We start from the raw sequence: 27,196 nt of genomic DNA, 5'->3' as shown, positions 1-27,196 counted from the left end.
AGAATTACCAGCTCGTGGTTTACATACGTGTCTGTCCAGACTCATGTGATATGCACCAACCAGGACCTCATAGCTTGAAGGGAGAGGCGGGTGCCCAGTCTGGTCTAGGTGGGTGCTACACGTCTAAGTAACATCCACACGAATGCCAGATCCAGAAGCAGAACACTGAATTGTCAAAAGATGGTCAATGTGGTTTTAATGTTGTGGCTCGTCTAGTCCCGTCTAGTAACCGTGAGATGTGCTGGACAAACAAGTCCGATCCATAAAGGTCCCACCTTGCAACCAGCAGGGCTCAAAGGATCTGCTACCAGACATAACTGAACGTAGCACAGTGTGCAGGAATCATCATGATATAAGTCCAGTACCGGATGGTGAATTTCAAAAAATCTGAACCTTTCAAACTGGGTCAACCAACAACATATTAACTTTTGTCACTTTTGGCGTAAAAGCACAAGGCGCCGATGTTCGGGCGTCCTTCAGCTTTTGTCTGCCACGGAGTTCTCTGCGTGGGAGGTGGCCTTCATGTGCCTTTGAAACCAGCACACATCACAAAGCCTATTCACTGCACTTATCCAGACAGCGGGGAAAAAAAAAAAAAAAAAAAAAAAGAGGGCAAGTCGCTTTTGAAGAACCTCGACTGAGTACATCTTTTCTTCTGAAGCACGTGGGTGTGGAAGGGAACATTCTTCGGTGCGGTTAGTTATGCTTTGCTGCACAGGCATCAAAATATCGCGATGATGATGATGAAATGATGACATTATTTATACACCTTATGGAATATATACTGTACGTGGATCTAATAACCGAGTCGTTCATCAGATGACTTCACAACTGGGCTGAACAATAAGGAAAAATTACAGTAATAACTTCGGAAGAACTACAATGTGTGAGGAAAATAAAGTTCGCAGGTGATTGTATTCAATCCTGAACAAACAAACAATACATCTCCACTAGTTAATCTGAAGTCGCCCCTAGAAATTCCTCCGCTATGAGAATCCACTGAGGCTCGCTCCCAACTCTGAATGCTAAAAAGTGTATATCCATTTTCAACCAAATTGTTATTTGCTTTTAAATGAATCCTTCGAGCAGAGCCATAGCAACAACCCCCACGAAAAGCCCAATCAGGGCTGCAGATAAATAAACAGGCAGCCTTCAAATTCATTTCCAAATGAAAAAGTGCTGCATGTCGCTCGCAGGCTTTCATTACTATTGTTAGGCTCGTCAGTAAAGTGACTGCACACATTAAACAAGAGCTTTATTATTGAAGTGCAAAAACAGACCTTCAGACCCGACCTTGCATTCAGGAACACATCTCTCATCTATCAAATTCATTTTGATGTAATGATGTTCCATTGCATATAAATTGCCTGCTGTTTGAAGTTAGAGATTCGGAGGCTGGGGCTGAGAGGAGGGGAAAAAAATAAAAAGAGGCAGCAACGTGGAAGCAGAGTGGATGTCTTTGGTTTTTAAAGGTAGAAAGAAAACCACATGACTCCACTGACTCTGTGACATATGTATCACTTAGCCTGCCTTTAATACTGACTCCAAAAATACCCGACAGAATCAAAAAGGGAGCGTATACATGGAAGCTCCTTCCACTGGTGTACTGTCTTGTCATGTTAGGCTGAAACCGGAAAGCGAGGCAGTTAAAGTTGACCGACCGAAGGCAGCATCTGAATCTCCAAGACCCAAACACTCCCACGATTGGCTCGACACATGGTGACAGGAGAACATTCAACATCTTTTTTGACAATTCAGTGTTCTGCTGGGAAACTTTTGGACCTGGCACTCACATGGATGTTACTTAGACATGTACCACCCACCTACACCACACCAGACCAGACACTCAAACCACAGAGCAGTGACACCTCTTGATGGCAGCAGGACTCAAAAAATAGTTTAGGAACAACTAATAAATAAAAAAAAAAAAGCATGAAAAACAGCACAAGGTGTTGACCTGGCCTCCAAAAACTGATCAAGTATCTGTGGGATGCTCCACAGAGGCCCCTCCCCTCAACACATAAGACCCAAAGCCCCCCCCAGGAGACCCATGTCCATTCTCTGCTGAGTCACAGCCGTTTTGGAGACCTACACAATATTATAATAGAAGGTGGTCATAATGTTGCGCCTGATGCGAGTCTATACAAACTGAGCCCCGTGGGAAATTATCTACAAAAGCCAAAAGCAGTTTTTGTGCCTGTGACTGTAGAGTATGTTTATTTCTTCTCTGTAAAGTTGAGCCTCTTAATGTGGAGATTAACTCGGCCTGTGGGACCGGCCTCAAGTGGCCGTTTGAGGAACTGCGGCGTAGTTTAAACAGAGAACGTCGGCCTATTCCATGTCAGACTTCGACAACTAAACCGTTTTCTGTGATTAAAAAGCCCCTTTTTGGACTATTGTTGCGATCATTAGCTCTGTGTGTGATGTGTGCTGACTGACTCTCTAATGACAGTCATGACCCTGAAGGATTTTTATTCACTGCTGTGGTTTGGCAGAGAGCAGAGGAAGCACATTTTCTCTATTCTGCAAAAACTTAAAAATATGTGGGTTTTTTTTTTTCCCCCTCAAACCTCAAATGGACATCACGTCCTGGACTCTGTCTCCTTATCTCTTGTTTAAACGTCCTGAATAAAGACACTACATATTATATTTGTGGCAGGTTTCCAAAACCCCTGCGTGAAGTGACTGCGGGCAGCAGCAGAACTGCCGCTGAGCGAGCTTAGCTAACTACCTTCAACTGTTTTGGAGAAAAGAGATAAAAAAAAAAAAACGAAATTTAGTCCAAAAAACTGCAAAAGAAAAAAAGAAGAAACCCAAATTGGCAAGGAAACAACGACACAGACGATGTACCTGCTGCGTTTGCCAAAGCACGAATGATACATTACAACTCATGAAGAAAACTGGAGCTGAAGACGGAGAAGACAAGCAGTGGGTCATCAAACCAACCAGGGTTAAACGTGTCTATTTACGATCACGACGGGTTATTAGAAAGAAAGAAAAAAAAAAAAGGCTCACTGATTCCAATAGGATGAAGCTCCACCATTGTGTTACTGGTTGAACTGAACCGTAGACATTCACTGACGTCAATACTTTGTAATAAATAACGCGGAATGTGCAGAGGGATGGGAAGATGAGAATCTAGGGCGAGAACAGCAAACAGTGTGACATGTTATTGAACCGTGGCCGATGACTGATTTGTTACCCTTTTTAAAGTCTCATAAAATAGAGGGTTGTGTTCAATCTAGTGCAATCCATAATTCCACGAGAAGAAATGTGGCCCCATCAGCGTCCGAGCAGCGGGAGAGAGAGAGTCAACAGAAAACGTTGAAAGATCATGTTTTGAGCCATTGCTTTTTTTTTCTTTTTTTTTTTTTTTTTACACCTCAGGAAAAAATCTCAGTACAGAATAAACAGTAAGTTTTATTTTTAAACACATACTCTTAAAGGATCAGTTTTGTTCAATTCTTCCCCGGAGTTTAAATCTGCTTGGAGCTGCAGATCCAATGAGATGGCGTGCATACACTGACCAGGCATAACATTATGACCACCTTCCTAACATTGCGTAGCTCTCCTTTGTGCCTCCAAAACTGTTGTTACTAATCAGAGAATGGACCCTTCTCAGGGTGTCCTGTGGGGTGTCCAGTTGGGTGGCACGTGTCTAAGTAACATCCAGTTTCACAGCATTTACTTCTCCCGTCAGTGGTTTTAATGTTGTGGCTGATCCTATGTCTACAGACATGAACCAAAAGAGAAAGATTTTTTGACTTGGTTAGGAATGCTGGAAGGTTACATTATCCCTAGAAGTAATACAAGTAATTTATAGTGAGGGCAACATTAAGGCACGTACTATAAATACACGAGAGGCCAACAAATACAAATGTTGACAGAGGCACCAGAAGAAAAGTCACGCATGACCAAATTTTGGTGGTTTTATAAGCCGGTCTGCATCAAATGTCACGAAACCCAACTGAGTAAATGTTGAAATATTTGATCTGCTAGATGACACTACAGGTGGAGGTTTGTTCACACTCACCTGTGCACCCTGAATGTTGTACATAATTTACTAATGTACCAAATAGTGGACCGCAGTCAGGGCACACTGGAAATAATCTCTATGGTCTGAAATGTTTTGACTTTTGCTCGAAATTTGTAGGAAATTCAACGTTATTACAATTAAAGGCATCGAGAAATCACAGTTATCCATTCAGTGCACACTTTGTCTGTGCACCCCCTCATTAAAATGAACCGTATTGGAAACCAACAATTTAACTTAATAGAAAACGCGGCTCTCCGGAGGCTTTGCTTCAAGTTTTTTTTTCCTTTTAAAGTCTTATTTCAAAAAGAGCTTTTCGCTCCAAGGAAGACTTAATGTTTAAGTGTGCAACGGATTACAGACAAAAAGCTGGACAAGTCCAATAAATCTGCTCCCCAGAGAAAAGCAGCCTCTGTTACAGCTCAGACACAGTGGCCTTTTATTTCAGGACCACATTGACACTGTGTGTGTGTGTGTGTGTGTTTCCGAAGAATTTTGACATTAACGTGTAAAATGGTGCAGAGCCGCAGAAATCGTTCTCGGGATAAACAAGGTTGAGGAATACAGGAATGGAGAAGACCGTTGCAAACCTTTGGGTAAACCGCCTGCACATAGGACACATAGGTAGACCCATGGAAAATATTTATACTGATTTACGAGCCACTTAAAATGCACTGTAACCATTGACGTGACTAGCCCCCCCCCCCCCCAAACGTGGAAGTCCGTCTCAGATGGGTCTAAAACGTGCTGGTACTTGAGTATTGTTTAAAGGGTCTGACAAAAAGGGGAAAACATTTCCTTTTGTAGTCGTAGCACTGAGATCACCATCTGGAGAGCTCCCATAAGCAACTCAACCAGCTGCAGCGATACCCGCACGTTGTAAATTCTGAATGTTTCCTCCGACGTTGCCTAAACAAAGAAGCCGTATTCCGAGGACGCCGCGTGTAGAGGGGAGATAACACACCCGTCGATCCGCAGGCTGTCGCGGTGGCGATCTGTGCGTTAATATTAATGGACACCCACAGCAGCAGGACCCTGTCGAGATTAACCTCGAGACCACCCTAATCCCGTTTGCACGAGAGGAGATTAACACCGCGGTGGCTGGAGCAGAGGGTGACAGAAATCAATGACCTCAGGAACAAATCTCTGCATAAACCTACTGGGTTCTTTGCTGGGGGTGTCGACAGTGAAATAATTTAAATGCATCTTACCGCTCTGTTTGTTTTCAAGAGATGTGGCCAAGCCTTTAATGCACGAATAATGCACTTAAGATGAAAACAAATGTCTGAGGATGTAACTGACCAAAGACTAGTAGGCTGGTACAAAAAGAAGACTGCGCGTCTTCTGTTAAGGATTAGAGGGAATTTCAATCTATTTTTTGCTCTGCCAACACTGATCTTAGTATCTAACTGAACAGAGTATCTGAGGGCGAAAAGTGCAGATCTGAAAACTGGACTCTCTTTGTTGTGGTGTGAACTGAAATATCTTTAGTTTTACAGAACAGTAGTTCTCTTTTTGTAGCCCACTCTTGCAACTTCTTAAAACATGTAATAACAAAGCTAAGACTTGACGATCATGCTAGCAGCTCCATGGGGCTAACTAGCTAAAATGCTAATGGCAGCATGACAACGATCACAATGCTAAAATGTTGCTAATGTTTAGCCTTAGCATCCCAACATTGATCAAATACGCTCAAAAACGAGTTCAACCGAGCTGATTTGAATGATAATCAGTAAGAACTGGGACATGCACCGATCAGCCGCAACATTAAAACCACAGGCAGGAGAAGTAAATAACATTGATCATCTTGTGACAACACAGTGTTCTGCTGGGAAACTTTCGGACCTGGCATTAGACATGTATCACACACCTAGTCCACATGCATGCACCAAACGTACCAAGTCTCACAGCGAATCCTTCAACTGCAGAGACATTTCACTACAAATCACAAATGTCAACCTCGTGGAGGCAAAGTCACAACGATCTGCGCTCTATAGAGACCAGTATGTGCATCAGACTTTGACCTTTCAGTTTACACCAAAGTGACCACCTACTATCCTACACTGCCTTCCGAGAGACACGCTGCTAAAATGGCTAAAAGCTAAATAATGTTTACAAAGATTTAAAAGGACTTATGTCAGTAGCATTTGAGTAGAAACTATACCTACTGTAAACTGGTCACATCTGGGAGGCGTTGTAAAATCAGTATCAGGGCAGAAACGTGCATTTGCGCCACGAATGTGAGCAATGGGCAGCTGGTCGCTGAAAATGAGAAAGCCTATCAAAGCATCATAGCCTCTGCTCCTAATTATTTTAGAGCCCACACAGTGAAGGTCTATGATGCCCTAAAGGAGAGTTCGCTTTCAAACAGCGAACACCAATTCTTCACAACAGAGGATGGCATTAACGGCGTCCCTCCGAAAAAAATCCAATTTGTTATCTCCCACTGCTCAGCGTCCTTCACAAATACAAGCTTATTTACATACGGTGGCATATGTCGGCAAATTCAAACAAGAGCCGCCGTGTCAGTCAATAATCCGATGACACGGGCGAAAGGTCAAAAAAGAAAACGCATTTTTTAAAAGCTTGATGGTTCAATAAACATCGCGATGCCAGGCTTGTCTTGATAATCAGGACTAAATATTCTGTGTCAACTGAGGGTAAAACTGATAAAGAAGGGAACAGAAAACATAATCGCAAAATCCCTTTACTTCCAAAAAAAAAAACCTGTGATTAAACTGAAAAAGTGCCAAGTTAGATCATAGCTCTTATCCCATAGAGACATTAATTCTTCCCTGTAAATATTTAATAACCTGGGAAAATACTTCTCTAGCATTCTGCGGTGTAAGTTTCATTTGCTGAGGGCTATCACGTAGCATTATCTTCTTCCACCCCGGGTTAAGTTTCCTTTCAGAAAGAATTTCCCTGTAATCTAAAATCAAAGCAACACCAAACGATCCCTCGATTTTTCAAGTATCTATAAAAGAGAGAGACGTACAGTCGGTAGAGGGGTTCGCTTTAGTCTTTAGCTTCAATTTTCCCCGTCTTACGAGGTCAGGAGAATGAGTCCTTCTACGACACGGACCGTTTTCGAGCTACAGCACATTACTTCTATTTGCATCGTCTGCAATGTGCCGTCACTGATGTGTCTCGCGCGCTGCCATCACTGGGCCGCTGCTTGTTAATAGTCGTTATTACCACTAAAATTTCTCCGCCTCTGCTTCTTTAATGCAAGAGCGTCACGTTGCGCGGTTATTCTCGTCAGCTGACTGGTTAGATGGATGTGAATAAATCCAAGAAAGTTTATTTACCTTCGGGTTCATTACAAACAAAATTGATTTTTACCAAAAACCCTTACACACAGGATTAGGCATAACACTGTGGCCACCTTCCTAATATTGTGTAGGTCTCCCATCCTGTGATGTTGTACTTTTGGTCCTACAGGTTGAGGGGAGGGGCCTCTGTGGAGCCTCCCACAGGTACTTTGTGATCTAGTGAATCTGGAGGCCAGGTCAACACCTTGTGCTGTTTTTGTTGAGTTGTTCCTAAACCATTTTTGTGTTTGTGCACATGTCAGGCTGCATCTGCAGGGGATGGCTGCTGCTGCCAAAGATTGGGTGGGGGCGCCTGGTCTGCGAAAAAGTATGTGCAAGTAGCATCAACTAGAATACCAGGTATAAAGGTTTTTTAGCACTTCTCCTGTCAGTGGTTTTAATGTTGTGGCTGATATTAATCTATTTAACAGCTTCACATCGAGCCTGTACCGGAAAAGTAAAAACAATGTTTTCTATTGTAATTTCACATCAGACTGGGAGACTACCTGGGTTATACTGTTTCTTTTTCCACATTCGATTTACCTCTTGAGACTTGTCCCATTTTTTTGACTGACTGCGCAGAAAGGAACCAGCTGCTGACCTTCAAAGTTTGGGAAACCTTATTTCTAGATACCCCAAAACATCACTTAATCATCCGCTTCGACGACAAATCACGGCGGGCGCAGACAACTTAATGGGCACATTTGAAATCTCTCTAAGGTGATCATTTCGGAAATTAAATGTATATCATATCAAGCTTCGCGCCGTTGTGAAATGACTACGATCCAGGGAGCGAAAAAAAAGGCACCTGACAACTTAATTGACTCGTCAGAACGACGACCTGTCAACACATTCGGGAATCTCGTTGACAGGATATTTCCAGCTGATTCTATTCCCCGCTCTTTGAACAGAAATCATTTCAATTCTGTAAAAAAACTGCAGCTGCCAAAACAAATCACACGGCCTTGGTGGACGGTGTATTTCTAATCCATGACTAAGACTCAGATGATGCATCGGCCCTCGTCTTCAGCGGGTTCGATAAATGACGCAACCCGACATCCAGCGGGTTCCAGAGAGATTTCCACGCCTCCCCCCTCGACCCAGTTAATCGCAATCCGTCAAAATTCACAGACGACAATAAGATCAGGGATCAATGACCGGCCGCGTCAAAAGACAGAGCAACTGTCGTGTTCTAAATCCAAAACCATTTTCTGGTCGAGGCTGTGTATAATTTATAAATTCTATGCGGCCTCCTAAAATATTCCCCTAAGGCATCTCCTGCGAAACGAGCGGCTAAAAAAAGAAACCAATGATCCCCCCCCCCCCCAAGAAACATATTTTCCGCTAGACTTTAATAAACTACAAATCAACTGTGGAAATAACAAACCTAAATCTAATTACTTGCTTCCAAGTGAGAGGAACAGTGGAAGTCGGGCGCAGGCAAACAAACTCCAAATATATACATAAAAACAGAACGAAAGCAGAGCAGCAGGAAAAGTGAGCACGTTAAAAAAAACAAAAAAAAAAAACAAAAAACAAAAGCAGCATCGGAGGGACGTCTGCGCTGCCGTGGAGGGAAAAGTTGCAGCTGTGTAAACCTGCCTCTGCCAAATTTCATCGCCAGCTCTCTTGAGAAGTGTCGCTACCTGATGGCTAAAACCCCCCAGTTACACTCCATGATAATTACTTACTGAAATTACAGAAAACCCACATGGGGTAGAAAACGCACTGGCTATTTTAACGCAATTATAATCAGTTTTTCTTCTTCTTTTTTTTTTTTTTTGTTTTGTTTATGCACAGATATCTGCAACCACATCTGTTCCACCACAGTAAACAATCCCTGTGTTTTCCAAAATCATACAATTAGAAATAATAATAATTTAATTCAAGAGTCAAAGTTTTATATCATATAAAGTATTGTACTGTGCGCTGGTCGTAACACACAACTAGGTTTTAACTGCTGACTTAAACTGATCTGGCATTACATTATGACCTCCCTTGTGCATTCTGAGAGTGTCCTGTCATGTCTGGTAACACAGTGTTGTTAGTGGGGGCCTCTGGGTCCTATGGGTGGAGGGGAGGGGCCTCGATCCCACAGATACTTGATCAGTTTGGAATCTAACTTGTGAGCTGTTCCCAACCCATTTTTTTTTGTGTGTGTGTCTGTGTCAGGCTGCATCCTGCCGCCACCGAGGAGTGTCATCGCTATGGGGTGGGGGTGCCTGGTCTGGTCTGGTCTGGTCTAGGTGGGTGCTACATGTCCAAGTAACATCCACATGAATGCCAGGTCCAAAAGTTTCCCAGCAGAACTTTGAAATGTCTCAAGACGGGTGATGTTATTTACCTGTCAGGTCATAATGTTGTGGCTGATCGACATAATAAACATTCAATGACACACCAACAACATTCATGTCGTGCTAATTACAGGAAAGCCTCCGTAAACAGACTTTCAGAAGCATATTTCCTCCCCTGGAAATTAGCCACATACATTAGGTAAAAGGGCAACAGTTGTGTTGTTAATCATCACTGACACTGATGGGGAAACCATCGAGGAAGCAAACATAACCACTAATTTATGTTTCTCACAAATATCACAACACATTTCCTGAGTCCGCCTCACACGTCAACGTTCAACATCTCTGACTAGTGACCTCGCGCCACTAGAGGTGTTCAGCATCTCCGGGGTCAAAACAAAACAGGAGCAAAAGATGAGTCCAGGCACAAAATATGCATTAACTCCCATTATCCTCATGAGCCACGGCTGCCCGGCCCTTTGTCATGCAAATCTGCTGGATTTAGTCCTGCTGCTCTTGTGGTGATTATGAAATACTCCCTCTCTGCTGGAAGGTGCAATTATACATCAGAGGTTTTAATGTGCGAAAGACTGATACATTAACCAGCCCCGCAACGCCGTTAAACTTGTTGATGTGAATTTAATAATGCGACGACTGGATGCTGTAAACTTTTCAGGGCTTTGCTTTTCGCACCTTGTTCTAACCATTATCATTATTCGCATTACGGACGCACTACTACTAGGTGATTTAAGGTGACCTCATAAGAGCCTCAGCTGTTTTGTGCATCTATTACAATTAACACCCACTTACATACATGAGAATATCACACCAAAGAAGAGGATATATATGCACGGACCTTACTGACTGCTTGTTGCACAGTGAAATGCGGGTCCTTGAGTCCACCACAGGTGCACACAAGAAGAAACTCATTACCATTGAAGATATAAGTCATTTTCTGCTCTTCTGACGCCGAGTGAATCAGTGTTTCGACCAAGGCCGTTTCCATCGTAACACGGACCGCCCTGCGTGTCTGGTTCTACTGCACGGTGTCTTACAGAGAAGCCCGTGTTTATGTGAATTCATGTAGGAGTGTCGTTTCCTTTACAATAACAGAGGGCAAGACCGGCACAAGCGGCGGGTGGTGGTGACAAGCTGTCCAATTCTGCTGTCTGAGCTCGGAGGAAGAAGAAGAAGCAGCGTCTGACGACGAGCGTGTGACAACGGGAGGAGGGGGGGGGCTACAGGTTTGGAAAAAAAATACACATATATATATATAAAGATGAAGGCTTACCCCACATGGCTGGAAGATAAGCCCGTCAACTTCATGGCTGACCTGGGATGTGAAGCTGCCTTCCAGGAGCTGGAAAAATAAGAAAAAAAAAACACACTTTCAATCGAGCAAAACTGATAAATGACAAGACATGTAGCTGAAAGCTTTTTGCTTAAAACACACAAAGTGACATTGATTTATAAAGTCAGCCGCGGAGCCCGCTAGCACTCTAAAAGGAAAGTATTGAGTTTCAACATAATTTCAAGACTTGGCACTCGGCAAATCCCGCTGAGTTATAAGCACAAGTCTGATACCTTGTTTTCACCAGTCGAGCCTTGAAACCGAACACTAATCTCTTTAATTGATAACGCGCGGCTGAGAGATCGATATCAGTAACGCGACGAACCGGGACGAGGACGAGAATAGCAGCGAATCATTCGGCCCCTGATAACTGGAAAGAGCCAGGTTTCATCTCCTCTATTAACACCAGCCGCAGCAGCTGCTGCTGCTGCTGCAGAGAGGAGAGAGGAACCCACAGCACCGTGCTCGCCGCGGGATGCCCAGGGGGATGCAGCAGAGCTACTATATGACAAAAGCACATTTGCCACATCATGGAGCGCATCAACCGCCATGGCAACTGCAGTCTGGATGCAAACGCTTCGAAAATGACGTTAAACATTCCAGCTGCTGCAAGAGAGGGCTCCAGATTAACGAGTGATTTTCTTTTTGACCTGTCGCTCGTCCACAATGGGTCCTCAATGAACGCACACCGATCAGGCATAAGATTATGACCACCTTCCTGATATTGTGTAGGTCTCTCTCAGTCGTGCCCCTTCAGAGAATGGACATGGGCTTTTCTTTTAGCGCTTGTGGCTGATCGGTGTTTTTTCTACATGCCACTAGCAATTATGGGAAAAAAAAAAAAATAAATAAATAAATACAATCAATCAAAAGGTACTTTATCGTCCAATGTTACCGCTGCAAAAGTCGGATAAATTAGGTGCACACCGGTAGGGCCAATCCTTTGAGATAAGCTAATTAATTTTCGCTGCATGAAGGTTAATAAGCGAAAATACAATCTATCCAAATGTCCAACTTTGTTACATCAAAACAGGCTAAATTAGATGTCAGCTCAGTCCTATAGGGTGTACGCTCCATTCAGGCTCATAACAAATGAGCGGGGTGGAAAAAGGACCTGAGTTACCTAAAGGGTAGTGCAGTGTAGCACAAACCCAACAATGGCGCTTCCTGCTGAATCAGAGAGTCTTAACTAATTATGGCTCGTGGCCTCACACAGAAAGGAAAATGTAACCGTTGCAAAAGCAGAAAACGGCCTCAGTACGTCATCTACCTAATGACTTACCCTGCACGCCGAAAGAATGAAGTTCGTTTTGGACTTCAGACTTGAGCAAACGTGCCGCAAAGTCAGTTTTTAAGACGTTTTTACATCTGTTTCTACATTGTTCTTTCATTTCATCTAATTAGCACAAGATCACATTATCCTTCAAGTAACTTCAATACCCTTATTATAGTTGTTATTATTACACACAACTGATTATGACCATATGGTGTTTTTGTTACTTTATTTCCTTGTTCATATATTCTGCAGCACGATCAGTTTTCACTTCTTTAATCTCTTACACTGGTGTTTTTTTATTTATTTATTTTTTTTTGTAATGCGCGGTGGAAAGATACAACTTCATATCTGTGTGGCCACAAACAGACTGTTCAAGTGTTAACATTTCAAACGCGGCGAAAGGCTGAGAAGGAAAATCTTTCCGCGCAGTTAAGTATGAACACCAGCGCGGCGAGGCTTTCGAGAGCTTGATGGTTGAGAGACGACGTGAGGATGACAGACGGGGTTAGCAGAGTGCTCAATCTTCAGTTATATATATATATATATATATATAAATATATTTATAAGAAATGTATGTACGCAACTGGAAATAATAACATCAAACTGCAGTTCAAGGAAGCTCACTGTTGTTTACTGCACAGGAGCGAAGAGAGACCCGCCGCCACCAACGCTGCTCGGCATGTAAGAAATCGATATAGAAAAAAAAAACGTATCGTATGCCTCGGACAGCGTCTGCTGTAACGCAATGCCAACTGCCAAACGTAATACATGAGTGCACATAACTACAGAGCTTCAGTCCGAGACTTTAGGATCATTGAAATCAGCCAAATAAGTGCAAAAAAACAAAAAGGATTGTGGGAAAGATGAGCTGGGTGAATTATCTCCTGGTAATACTACGTGTCAGCACTGTCTTCGCATCTTGTCCCAACAATAGAAAAAAAAAATGTTTAGGCTCCAAATACTTTTCCGGAAATTTCTTCATTTATCAAAAGAAGCGTACATTCGTCATTGGCTTGAGGGGGGGGGGATGAGTCACAGGAGCAGCATTATGTCAGAGGGGGCGTTTTTTTTTTGCTTCATGTGAATATTTGAGAACTCATCTTTCCTATTGTGTACGTTCGTGCACAGGGTGAATATATTTAGTCGTGCAGGAAAGGGCGCTGGTCAATAAAAGAGAAAGCAAACGCATTAGTGCACCGAAGTGGATATCAGGTAACGTATATCTGAGCCATCAAGACGAACCGAAGCATAAAGCAGCGCAGGGAGGTACTGGAAAGTGGAAAGCGCAGAGTGCCCTTTTATAACAACTGCTGTTGGAATGAGAGAGACAATAAAAATGAAATGATGAAATTTTAATTAACAATGGCTGCACGGCCCCGCGCCCATCGCGCGGCTTGGGCGCGCTTCAGGCTGCCTGTTGTCGAGGAGATGGCGAAGGGCTCGGCAGATATGAAGACTGTCAACAGTCATTGGAGCCGAGATGAGCCGAGATGAGCCGGGACACATTCATTGCGCGGGAGATGACAGATCATCGGCAGCTGCTCGGAGACAAACCAAATTACAAGCCATCATGAAAACGAGGGCGTGCGGAATGTAACGTAACTCGATTTGCGTTTAATGCGAGGCAGCGGGAATATTTCCATACGCAGTGGCGCTATATGACGCTCCAGACAGGAGGATTTTCAGAAAGGTCTGCCGGTCGTCAGGGCGCTCTGTGGTCTATGACGGCAGCGCTAGTGTAGAAAAAGTGTTTAATAAAGGCGACTGTAGGGAAGAAGTGAAGAAGCCATTCGGATGGGTGACAAAACGTCTTCTTAAAACTCCACGAGTCTTTCCAAAAAGCTTTTTGGTCAAACCTTGACCTGGATGACTGAGAACCTTCACAGATACAGTTAATCTTCTGCAGAAATTCTCTTTGAAGTGAGCAGATTTTACTCTATAATCCGTCAGGTAAAATTGGCTGCAGCTAAGGATATTTATGCGTGATTACAACAAAGCAGGTAATGACGCATAAATGTAGGAATTATCAGGTAAAGTAGAGCCGGACTAGCCTTTGTAAGTGTACGTTATCTCTCATTTAGAATTTCTTTCATCAGTTTTACAAAGAAATTAAATGTGTTGGTGGTTTTCGACCACTGTGAATTTTGATGTAGATAAACTGAACTTATATATTTACATCCATCCCTTCTCATCCATAAATCAAACATTTGATGAATGCATTTCCTTTCCCGTAAAATCATCTGCCACGTTTGTCTTCGTGTCTTCGTTTTATTGACGGCACGAAGCCACGCTGCTTTGCACATCACCAAAGCCGGCAGTCAATTAGCGGAGCGCTTGCCCACATGCTTGTGCACATGGCTGCACTGTGCAAACAATTAAGACTTCACAGTTGAATAATTCATTTGTCAGCAAATAAATAAAAATTACTGCTTCCAAGAAATGTTACCGACGTGGCAGCGGCGATATCTGTATCTGTCGATAAAACGCCAATTATGGAATTACTGTATTCCACCCAACGTCCAACTCATTCAAAAAATTTAATTATTTTCTTTCATTGTTTCTTATTGTGTGCGTATATGCATCCATCAGACACAACATTAAAACCCCTGAAAAAAGAAGTAAACAGCATCGACCATCTTGTTACAATTCCGTGTTCTGCTGAGAAACTTCGGGCCCCTGGTCTGATGTAAGGAAGGTGGTCATAATGTTATGCCTGTTCCGTGTGTACTTCCTTCCAGACTTAATAGGCACCCGCATGACACAAGCCACGACCTCCTATGTTTTGTTGTTGCTCTGTAAGCAATTGTTTTGTCCCTGTCCTCTAAGTGTTTGGGTTGTCTGGCTTGCACTGAAGGGTCAGTGAGGTGGAGAATGAGTGGTGAGAATAAGAGGGGTGTCCAGGTAGACGCAAGTGTCTTGTGAGTCTGCAGATTTGTCGGGAAGTCGGGCGTTTTAACATGAAAATCTATACGTGTCTGCCTGCAAGTGGCCAGCAATTATTGAATTACTGTCTTCAACATGACGTCAGGAAAAATCTTTGGTTGATTAAACTTTTTTTTGTACTTTTTTTATTATTATTTTCCCCCCACAAATTTAAAATTCTTTAAATGCACATTGACATGAATCCAACATATTTTAGTTAAGGGACAGTATAATAGTGAATGCAAAATGATTATAATAATGTATATTTATAAACAGCATTAGGCCGAGTTTAGTACAGAACACATATAGCATGGTAGGGTAGGGAGTCCTTGGCTTTAAAAACTTTAAAGACCCCTGGTCGAGGTCTTGAAAAAATCGATTGTTAGTCATTTGCACTACTTCAGGTCTAAGAGTGATTTTGAACGAGTGGCATAAGAGAAGAACCCCCCAAAGTTCTGCTCTTACTTTAGTTCTCTACAACAAATAGACTACGCTGTTTTTTTTTTTTTTCCAACGCCCTGGAGTACGGCGGCTTTGAGCTTTGCAACGAAAGCCCTACCGTGCCAGTTACAGCCCTGGATGATCTCACATTTTCACAAAACGCTTTGGTGCTAAACATCAGTACTTCTTTAGATGATGTGCTCCAGGAAAGTAAGCGAAGTCATTAGCCCTTAGAGGAGGGGGCCGCGTGCATTCGACTAAAGCTACAGAAAAACCGTTCTCTCCCAGCTGCGTCTGCAGAGAAAGCGGAGCAACATCAGCGCTCCTCGGGATGATGAATGAGTCACAGCAGATCACACAATGCTTGACAACCGTGCTGACACGGAGAAGGCAGATAGCCAGACTAAAAAGAACCGGTGCCGCTATGAGGGAACGGCGCGTAGGTGTCGAGATCTGGGAGTTCCATTTCAGTTCTCCTGCCATCTTAGCGCACCCACCCACCACCTTCGGCGAGCGCAGTGAACCTCGGACGAGATAAGCGGGGAGAAGTCTCCCAACACACGCGCGTCGTCCTACGACGACGAGGTTCCTCCGAGCGATAACGCAGAGACGGGGCAGTGACCCTGCTTTTAACGGTAAACATCTTCGGGAAAAGGAAACACAAAGCCATTAAGAGATCAAGCTTTCGTTGGCGACTCCCGGACAGCGACGGGACAAAGGAAGCGCCCGGGGAGACAAATCAGCCGCTCGCAGGCTAAGCAGCGTCGTCGTCTCCCCGGAGAGTGAGTGACAGGGTGATGGAAGCCGGAACATTTCCCTCTTCGGTATTTCGTCTTCAGGTTCATTTCACACGACACGGACACAGAGATGAATTATATCTGGTTCGCTGCAGGCCCCGACAGCGCTGAGAGGACATGAAGCGCCGCCATTCACCGTCACTCTTTGTTCTCGCTGCCATTTGTCTTACGCAGAGCAAAGGCGCACAGAGCAGATTAAACTGCTGCAGGTAAATTTTGTTTTGATCAGTGACCCGTTGTTCATTCAAACCCTTGTCCGATTTGCGACAGGAACCATGTAATGATCCAAAAGACCGAGGAAAATAAACACATCCATCAAGCACACTGGAAATCTGTGTTGCGGTGACTTTTGTGTCGCTGTTGTTGGAACGCACGCGTCCACTCCACCTGCGGCGAAGCCGACAAAACCGCAAAGACTAATTTTAGGAGACCGACTTTGAAGATTCTAATCTAAACAAACGTCTCCGTGTCATCACCTGTCGCAAGGTGGCCGCTGAGATTATCGCACACTGATAAATGCGCGCCCCTTTATGCTCTTACAGTATCCACGACTGGGCCTCTGTGGAAATATTCCCACACGACATAACAAGCGCGGCTAATGATGCGCGATCCGTCTTCGAGCCGTAATGCTGCATCCAGACACATTAGGAAGAGCAAACGTTCCGCTCACTGACGGTGTCACCCAGGTAACAGTGTTAGAAATGAGAAACGAGGCTCGAAAAAACACCTGGCAGTAACCTCCCTTTGTCGCAGGCGTCGGAAAGTGGAAAAGATTAAGTCCTACAAGATGTAACTTGGAAGGATTTTTTTTTTGTGGAAGGATTTTTTGATCATATATGTGCCCCTCTTTGTCTCTGGGCTGTTTTGTGTTTTGCTATAGGGGGAAAAAAAAAAAACACACTTTAGATCCAGACTTGACCTTGAATGTCCATTTCCTGGTGTAGTTAAGTATAATGGATTGTATGGGCTGGCACCACAATGGCTCGGCTGGAATACAAAACAAGCAGAAATGAGGAGAATGCACAACACGACTTTTCTACTCATTTTTAGTCAAAGTGCCGTCTACCCGGATAAGGAGAGAGCAAACCGAGACGTGTATTGTAGAACTTCAATAGTCTCCGATTCAACAATGTGCATATCAATCAAAAAAAGAAAAAAAATATGTAAGTGACAAAAATAGAACAATGTGTAAAAATATGCGTAACCTGAGGAGGATGTGATTGTGCACGCTAACTGCTGAGAGATTGAGTGGCTTTTCAAGTCGCGGAGTAAACAACTGGCATCACGTACGTGCGCTCTATTAATACGCACACAAGGGGGATAATGAAGCACACTCCTTCCTGACGAAGAAAGGCTACGGCTCATTTGCACACCTGGAATGAAATGATCCACTTTCCCTTTCCTTAAAGTCTCCGTGTTTGCCTGCCGTGTGCTCGCCCGTCGCTGCTGCGCGGACGGTGCAGGCGCGGGGGCTGAGTCGAAGGTGGGGAGGATGGATTGATATTCCGGTCAGGGCCGCGGGGCTGCTGCTGCTGCTGCTGCTGCTGCTGCGGGCTCCTTTCAGCCCTAATGTGAATGGCTCTCTGAAGCGACGCAGTTCCCTCTATTAAATGAAAAACCCACATTCGCCGAGTGTGAAGGCAGGGCCGCTTCACCACCGGCTTGGCCCCGGAGTCAAATAAGGTTAGGCAGTCTGGCGGATTTTAGACGCCTTCCATAAATTGTCTTCGGGTGGATATGGGACTTTCAATGGAAAGGAAAAAAAGCATGATCATGATAACCTTGCACAAACTCAAAAAATGCACCGAGACATTAACGCTCAGAGGATTAAACCAGTGTAAGGTTGTCACAAGACTAAGGTAGAGCATGAAATTGAATTCGGTTACAGAGTGACATAGGTGGTGAACTGCACACGTGTCTTGATGAGTGACTATAATATTACTCGAGAGTTCCTACTGTGAAACGGGGAAAAGGTATCTAAAGAGTATTTTTTTAAAAAAAAGCAAAATAAATGAATAAAATCATGACCAGTTCAACAACAAACTAACCTGAAACCTTAATAACTGGCATATTTTAATACCTTTGTTGAGGCAGCGACGCACTAAACCTGCGTCAAGCCATTCGTGACCATCAGTGTAGTTTGGAAGTTTAAAAAATTAAATCAAAGAAGAGAAAAGACCGTGTTAAAATAACCATGGAATACGTGTAAAAAGCAAGCTGCAGGTAACTATTATTCTCACTTGACTCATTGCACAATTACATTCATCAGTAACTAAAGGAACACACAGAAAACTTCAGACGAGTCGGAGGCGTCGGCAACATTCTGGACAACGTGGAAGAGAGCAACTAAACAAGATTAAATTATCCCGGCGCAGAGATCGAACTTCGACCAGCGCCGGGTCTGTGCTGCAGCTTCACAACTGCCAGTTAGACGCATCGACCTCTCCGGGAGAGGAAAGACAAACCGGCTACGACAAACACACAGCAGCGCTGAACACAGCCCACTCGCTCAGACACATTCATGCGGACAGCAGACAGAGGCCGAGGAGGCAACGACCAGGAGGCAGAGCTATGCGCTGGGTCCGGCAGCGTGCACCGTGCTCGGTATGAGAGGAGACGGCCTGTCCTGAGCGAGTGACGACTGACGAACTGAATCAGGACGGATCGAGATTCATTTATGTGGCCGGGTGCTCATATTATCTGGTAAAATATTAACAGTGCAAGTTGCAGAAAAGCTCGGAGATGTCATTTAATGTCCGGCTGCTCTGATAATTATCAGATATACCTTAACCTACTAGAGATCGAAAGATATGGACTTTTTTGCTGCCGATATTTGGAGCCGATACTGCTTTTTCTCCCTCCATTTACATGATAAAATTGTCACAATGGTAGCAAATGTTACAAGTCTCCATTTAACCACAGACATAAACATTTATTGAACTTAAAGAATCTAAACTGCAGCAAATTTCAACACCTTCCATAAATTGTCTGTGGCCAAAACCATCAAATCAGAACAGTTCAGTGAACAGTTCACTGTTTTGGAAGGAGACCGACACACTGTCAGGAGTGTGGTCATAATGTTAAGCCTGATTGGTGTAATTACAGCAGGTCTTTAAAAAAGGTTAAGATGTTTTTGTTGTTGCTAAAAAAGAAATTAGTAATTAAAAAGCGATGGTGCACTGGCGGAAACTGATCTTCCGTTTACCAAAGCTCTTAAGGACAGTGATGATTTAATATATTCCCTTTTCCTTTTAATTATTTTGGCTGTAAAGAACGTGGATTTCCTTGCATTTTCCCCGCCACCGGAGAAAACATACACCTGACACGTCCTTCCAAAAGCTTACATTTGTCAAGGGACTGTTGAGAGGGACTGTTGGAGCTCATAAAAACCCCCACGGATCAACAGCGTGATATTTTCCAGTCCGCAGGGCATCACAGAAGCTGATAGCTTGACACCAATAATTTCACCTTTTGGGTTATAGCCAGCCAAGAGCTGCTGTGGGGAAACTCTAATCCACTTAAAGTTTGGGACTCAGATATTGTCAACATAGCAGTACGCAGCACTGGAGTTTTTATGAAGTGGTAAGAAAAGAAAGGGTGAGGAGATGAATAAATAAAACGGTTAAAAATTAAATATCTGTTGGGGGATGATGGACAACTGCGCAGGTTGTCTCAGAAAAACTTATTTTCGTCGTGGTTGGAGGCAAGGACATCACGAACTAAAGGAGAGACAGCGGACCCCGGGCTTAGTCACGAAGGGCAGAATAAACAAAACAAAAAAAACTCTTAAGAACATCTAAAGAAAGACACCTGTTGACCCGACCCAGAGGACGCATGTTCCTTTCCTCCAGCGCATCAGCTCCGAATCTTGAAAACACGCAATCGGAGCAAATAAAAGCGGAGACATCGCCAAAAACTCTTGCGTGTCCAGCGAATCCGACCTTTACGGTATAGATATGCCGTGCATCATCGGTTGTTGCATAATGTCTTGGAGGCTTTGAAGAAAGCTAAAAAATCTCAAAGCAACTGAGGTAAACAAACGTTAGTCATCGAGTCCATGTCGTGTGTTCTCCCGAGCAGCATAAGCCCTTATACAATCATCGACATGTTTCCCTCTGTGAGTGGGTGCAGCTGCAGCAGCAGCAGCAGCAGCAGGAGAGAGGATGAAGGTTATGAAGTGCAGCTTGTTCTTGAACTTAACAGTGGAGGATGTGTGTATTCATTAAAGCCAGAGGGGCAGGATGGTGAATGCCTTTTTCTTTCACTGTATTTTATAAAGTAGCTGACATCGATATCACACATTTCGGTTTGTAGTTTGAATTAATAAAACACTACAGGCTGATGCACACTTTACACTTGTGCGTCAATTTGACGCCATAGCTACGCAACAGCCCAGACCCTACACAGACTCTGGAGCTGCAGCCTGACATGCAAAAAAAATGTCACGTAGTCCACAAGAGTTGTGATTGGTCTACTTGGTAGTGAACCTGGTATTTCCGGTGCTTCTCCATCTCCGCAATTTTTGAATCGATCGTTTTGGGTCAATAAAGATGGGACATACTGAGGAAAGGTTAACTAAGGAGGTCTGGATGACTTGTCTATGCATTTACACTCTATTTTGTTAGTAATGATGTTCCAACACATCTAGAGGGGGTGTAAAACTTTGATGGTCAGTTCAATAGAAAATCTTATTATGAACAGGCAGTGTTGTTGAAGATTTCGGTCCATCTTGCCCTAGCCTTGCCCTACTTCAGAATTAATTCATCGTTGTCAATGGTTTGGGGGAAAAATCCAACTTCTGTGATGATTCTCAGTCATCCAGGTCTTGGTATATCCCAATAATAATAAAAAAATAAATAAAAAAATCAAAGGTGATGGGACTTGTTGGAGTGTTCTTGAAGAACATTCATCATCAAGGTGAAGTTCACTTGGATGAAAGGTGAAACATCTTGATTTGATGTCAATAATGATTTGATGGTGGCTTAAAGAACTTTAGTCAACCTGGAATACAATTTTTTCTTCACTAGTTCAGCCATTATAAAGCAGAAGACTTATAGCAACATTGTGGCATGACGGAGATACAAACCCAAAGAACCATCTACATCTTAATGAATTTGGATTCATATAGTGCTTCTTGATTCATCCTAGTGGCTCAGGTATGAAGCTCCAATTCAACTAAATATCAAACTGTAATTCTTACAGTGTTTTTTTAAAAAAAAAACAACAAAAAACAACAACATATAAAGATCAAGACCTGTGTCGTGCTGTTCCATCTCCAACAGCTAGAGACACAACTGACAGAGGTGTGAGGTCAGCGAGCTCCAAAGAGCTGAACTGACAGCTCTCAACTAATGAGACAAGCTGTTCAGGAGGAGTTACTTTCTTGGGACTGAAGAAGCAGGAATCTGACTCACGAGTCCAAGTATAACAACAGGAGGACCCCAAGAGTAGAACACTCTCACGGATTTCAGGACTGTTAATGACGCCTAAAGCCGCCGGAGAGGACGGTGAGTCAGGAAAGGTAAAAGAGTCTTCTCGTTCTGGCCTTCGACTGTCTTGGACCAAGAATTTGGCCCGAGATAAACAAGCAATTCCTCACAATTACCGCCGTAATGATGATGTACCTGCCTGCAGTCGAGCGCAGCTGGTAAATCCTCCCCCCCCCTCCAAAAATGACTTTATTAGAAACGCTACCTTTCTAAGGCTCTGCAAAGATAAGTTATAGGTTTAATAAAAAATAAATAAAATAAAATAAATAGTTTATTGCTTTTTCTTCGGAAAGATAATGTAACGTCTCTTGTTTACAGCAAACAAATCTAATTGTAGGACAAAGTCTCAGCACAGATTTTGCAAATGTTTATCAGATGTGGGCAGCCACACGACGGCTGACAATTAACCCACTACTAACATGGTATATTAACATGATTTAAACCTTGATGCAGGTAATTAGCTTCAATCCCCAACCAAGTATTCATCGAAAACACATAGACAAAGAAGTGAAACTAGAAAAGGGATGTTGCTTAGTGAGATTAGAGAACTGCATTAGGTTAATACTCAGTTTGGGAGCTATTGAATTTGCAGGAGTGTCACTGCTACGGGGCGGGGGCGTCTGGTCTAGGTGGGTGCTACATGTCTAAGTAAGTATACACATGAACGCCAGCTCCAAAAACTTTCCCAGCCGAACGTTGAACTGTCACAAGACGGTCAGTGTTGTTCACTTCTCTTGTCAGTGGTTTTAATGTTGTGGCTGGTCAGCGTATACAGCTGGGAAATGTACGAGAGGATTATATCCAGGCAACCGGAACCTGGAACATCCACTTGCAACCAAACCACTTTATGCGTGTAAAAGGCTCGAGAGCACATCTGTTTACCACAGAGCAACTGAACTATACAACAACAGCCCTACTTAATATTTTTCATTATACTGCAGTTCATAAATAAATGAAGGCATCTGAAAACAGGCGAGACATATAAAATAAAAGAGCTAAATAGTAAACTTTTACACGACTAAATACACCAAATAAGGACAATGCAACTGTCTAAAACTAATCTAAAGTCAAGACAAATACACATACAGTACCTCATCACTAGAAGCCACAAATGGAGGAGTCTAAGATAGAGGCTACTGTATGCTGGGTACTCCGCGGTTCCACTTCTAAACTTAAATTCTCGTGGGGGAGCTGCAGCCGGCGAGATAAACAACAGCCCACCAGACGAAACAATATATCTACAACTGTGATTTCACAGTGCACTGAAAGGCAATTCCATCAGCTGTTTTATATTCAGCAGCATACACACCGAACCCTAATGTCACCTACTGCAGAACGATAAGCTGCACGAAAAGACCGCAATCTTACAACAGTATCTAGATAACTATTTTTTCAGCTCCATCCGAATTAAATCTCAGTTTTTAAAGGGTGTTTCAAGACGAGACCCGCTCTCCAGTAAGACTCTCCCACCTAAAGCAACTGTCTCATCAATTCACCGCTATCTGGACCCCTGGGGTGAGCAGCGCGGTGTCCCGTCAGCTGGAGATATCAATCTGACTGCGGGGGGAACTAAATTCATCTTCGGCCCTAATTTCTTTAGACGTGTGACAGATGAGCAAGGGATATTAGATGCTCTGAATGGCAAAGACAAATGTACACCATTTAATTTCTTCTCGGAATTTTAACCGAACTGGGACTTTATTAAAAAATGCGCAATGAGCCTCGTTTAATTGTCGGGCGCTCTGCAAATGTTTGGCTTATTCAAATATTCAAACGGGGCACATGCAAAGTTTATTCATTTATTCAGGGCCGTCTGACAGGTGCTAACACAGGCAGACAGTCATTCTTATTCATTTAAACAAAAACCAAATGACATGCAAAACATTATATTATATATTATATTTCTATGATCGGTTAAATATTCAGTTATACTATTGATAAAAATTATGCTTTGTCATGTATAACAATCTTTGATCCAATTACATTCAGTTTGCAAGTATCATTTCAGAAGCAGGAAGCAGAGATTTTTGGCCTTTTACTAAAAGCAATTAGCGATCGTCAGAATTACTGCAGATTGTTCGTCTAATTATTGCAGCTGGACATATAAGGTGCAGTGGGACTTTCACTGAGAAGATGCATTCATTCATCATCAAGGTTTTAGGAGAAGGAGTCACAGGAAAAGACGTTCTAATGTTTGAAAAAGTTGGGCCCAAAGACAGAAAAGTTTTTTTTGACTTGAAATCCCACTCTCAGTGGAAATTGCAAATATCACCATCACTTTTTGTTAGCCCAAAAACTCTGCCGCCGTTCCTGTAATCCGAGAAGGAATATGAATTAACTGATCCTCTGCCAATTTCATCGAATTCAGTGAGCAAGAAAATGACCAGAAATCACAGTCTTGACTCCATTTCCAATTCAGCTGAGGGAATAGAAATTTCCGCCAAATGGACTCTTCAGTCGTTTTACCTGTGTCCATTACCGGAGGAGAGAAACTCCATCTCCATATTCTTTTACCAAATCCTATTAAAAGTCTTGTTAAAGTTCACAAGACTGAACCAAACATTGATAAGCTGTTATAAGAGCTTCTGAGACAGTCTGTATCTGAGGATGGTACCACCAAAGGCTGAGATTGAAGTTTGATATTGTGAACACTTGGGGCATTTCTATGAAAGATTTAAAATACCTACTAAAAGAGTTTTTTTTTGTGTGCGTGTGCTTTTGGAGCTGGCTTGTGTAGCTTCCATCATGATCTTGCAAAGACACACAAGTTTTTATTTTGTTGAGCTGCTACATTTTGCGTTAATAAACCCTTTTCCAAGACGGACATAAAAGATTTCCATCTCGGTGATGTAAAACAGTGGCCTTTATTTGGTACTCACTTCACTTAAAAGTGAAGCCAAAGCAAGTAGAGCTCCCCCTGGTGACTGGCTGCAGAATAGGTCATAAGCTCCACCTCCTTCATGTTAGTGTATGTGACTTGGATGAAATTAAAACACTAAAATACAAATCTAACATATTTTTTGACACTATGGAAACAGGGTGTGACAAAATTGCGACAACCAGTTGCCATGCCAACCACTGCGTAAAGTGGTCCCGTATTAATTACACGAAAACCCACGTGAGTCTGGTGGAAGTGTGGTCGGGTCAAAAATACTGTGGCTCCGCATGGCTCCACTCTTGGATCGTAATGCACAGACTTTGGCTCCAAACTCACAAGATGGCGTCGCCCGGGAGGAAAAAATCAAATCAGTTTGACCAATGCAAGAAACTTTGTCCATATTCATATACAGTCTATGATCTGACCAAATATGGTTCAAATACTCAGATGTGCTCTTCCTTGACGATTTTACCAAGAATGTATGGGGTGGTAACTTGTGTGGACCAGGTGAAGCATGCTTTTAATGGGCGTCGATGCAAACATGGACGACGATAATAAAATGATGGTGTACTAATTTTTTTGAGTTAAATATTTTTCACATCGTTTAAAAACAGAAAAGGTCTTATTGAATCGACATTTCACCCAGCCCCAACTGCCAGATCTACAAAGCCCCCTGTTGTGCAATAATGAAATGAAATAAACCTTAAGTGTTTCATACTGTTTTTAAGCTAGAACGCTTAATAGATGCCTTGACAACAAATGTAAAAACTGATAATATATTTCTTTCCATATTGGACATAATAGTGGACAAATATGTGTCTCTCATGTGTTTTACTATGTGTCCAGTGCACTGTGGTGGTTTAATAAGTCTAAAGAAATAATCTTCTGAAGAAGATGAACGCCAACAAATTTACCAATGAAAGGATATAAAAAACTTTTTAAGCATGTACTTTATCAAACTAAGTCTAAAACTAACATGCTAAATGCAATTAGCTGAAGAGCAAGTACCACAGATCGAGTTATGAATTAAATCTCTTATTTTTTACTCAAATGCATTCAACCCACACAAGAGGGAAATTCCCAAAAATATATTATCTAGTTTGTCCTGATGGATAAATTCTGCAATACAATAAGAGGTCTTTGTATAATAATTGGACAAGTGGAGGAAGCACAAGGAAAAAAGAAAAGGCTCCAATTGGTGGGGAAATGGCGGCATGAATGTGCAAGTGTCTGAGATAAAAAACAGCAGCCTAGCAACAGACAAAAGCCATCATACAACTAGTACTGTGAGAGAAATATCCCTAAAAGGAATTTCTGCCATAAGTGGAGGGTTGTGCTGCCATGAATTAATGAGCCAGATTCCAATTTCTCCCTTTTAATGTTCCACACAACAGAGATATGACTGTATGGAGAACAGATGGCTGCTGAAAAACACAATAGCGCAGTCAGAAACCAGATACAGCTCCGATGACTTCATTTCTAGAGTATCTTCATCAACGTGAACCCCAAAGCTCGCGGGGGTTGCCCCTTCAATAAAGGTCTTTAGACGAGTGGGCAGCGCAGGGTTTGACCGGAGGTAACACAACGACACATTCATGCTAAGAAAGTACAAAAAAACACCAAGATATCAATGCTGGCAGAGGAAGACATGTGACAGAATCACATGAAACGTTTAAAACTTCTCCTCCAACACACTTTGATCTGCAGCGCCAGAGATTTCTGAGTGATCTCGGTCTGAGGAAAACATCAGAATAAATGTGGTCTGACCTCCCACAGCGCTGATAGTAGGGCACAAGTGCAGGCCTTTGAGGAAGGCTGAACAGCTATTCAGAGCCGAAAGACGCTGCTGTTCTTAGTCTTAGCGGCACAGCGTTGCTGATAATGATAATTACTGGATATTATTTGAATTTATTGGAACGATTTGACATGTACAAGGGAAATACAACTAAAAATGTACTGGTTTAAGGTCAAAAATACCTTATACAATGATTGTTGGCATTACTGAGGAAATTAAAGCAATGCCAAGAGGGAGGAATTCAAGAAAATCTGCAAAAAATAAGCAAATAAATAAATTTAAAAAATAAAAGAAATAATTGCTTATTTTATCCATTTTATTATTATTATTATTTTTAATTTTAATTTCATTTATTTGCTATTTTTAATTTATTTGAATTTATTTTATTTTCTATTTTTTTATTTTTTTATTTATTTGAATTTTTTTTTACACCTGTTTTTCTTTTTTACTATTGATTTCCAGGAGTTTCCAAGAGTTCCCCTGCATTTATTTATCTAACATCATTGTAATAATGACAGACAATAGTGACAACACTCTCCATCAAGTCTGATTGGCCCAGGGCCCTCATCTGTGAGGGCGCCCGCCCTCCCCCATGGCTTCCCGCCA

The 27,196-nt window shown here is 42.6% G+C and overlaps 1 protein-coding gene across 1 annotated transcript in view; it reads right to left on the bottom strand.

Annotated features, from left to right (window-relative positions):
* The window catches only part of rngtt (RNA guanylyltransferase and 5'-phosphatase), an 89,696-nt gene that overhangs the window by 21,902 nt on the left and 40,598 nt on the right, over positions 1-27,196 (bottom strand). Inside the window, exon 12 of the mRNA XM_047573691.1 lies at positions 10,933-11,001. Coding sequence (XP_047429647.1) covers positions 10,933-11,001 — 69 coding nt within the window. The remainder of the gene's footprint in view (positions 1-10,932; positions 11,002-27,196) is intronic.

Source organism: Mugil cephalus, chromosome 21, assembly GCF_022458985.1.
Source record: "Mugil cephalus isolate CIBA_MC_2020 chromosome 21, CIBA_Mcephalus_1.1, whole genome shotgun sequence".
Lineage (NCBI taxonomy): Eukaryota > Metazoa > Chordata > Actinopteri > Mugiliformes > Mugilidae > Mugil > Mugil cephalus.
The sequence above is the reverse complement of the archived record's forward strand: the minus strand, read 5'-3'. Positions and strand labels throughout refer to the sequence as shown.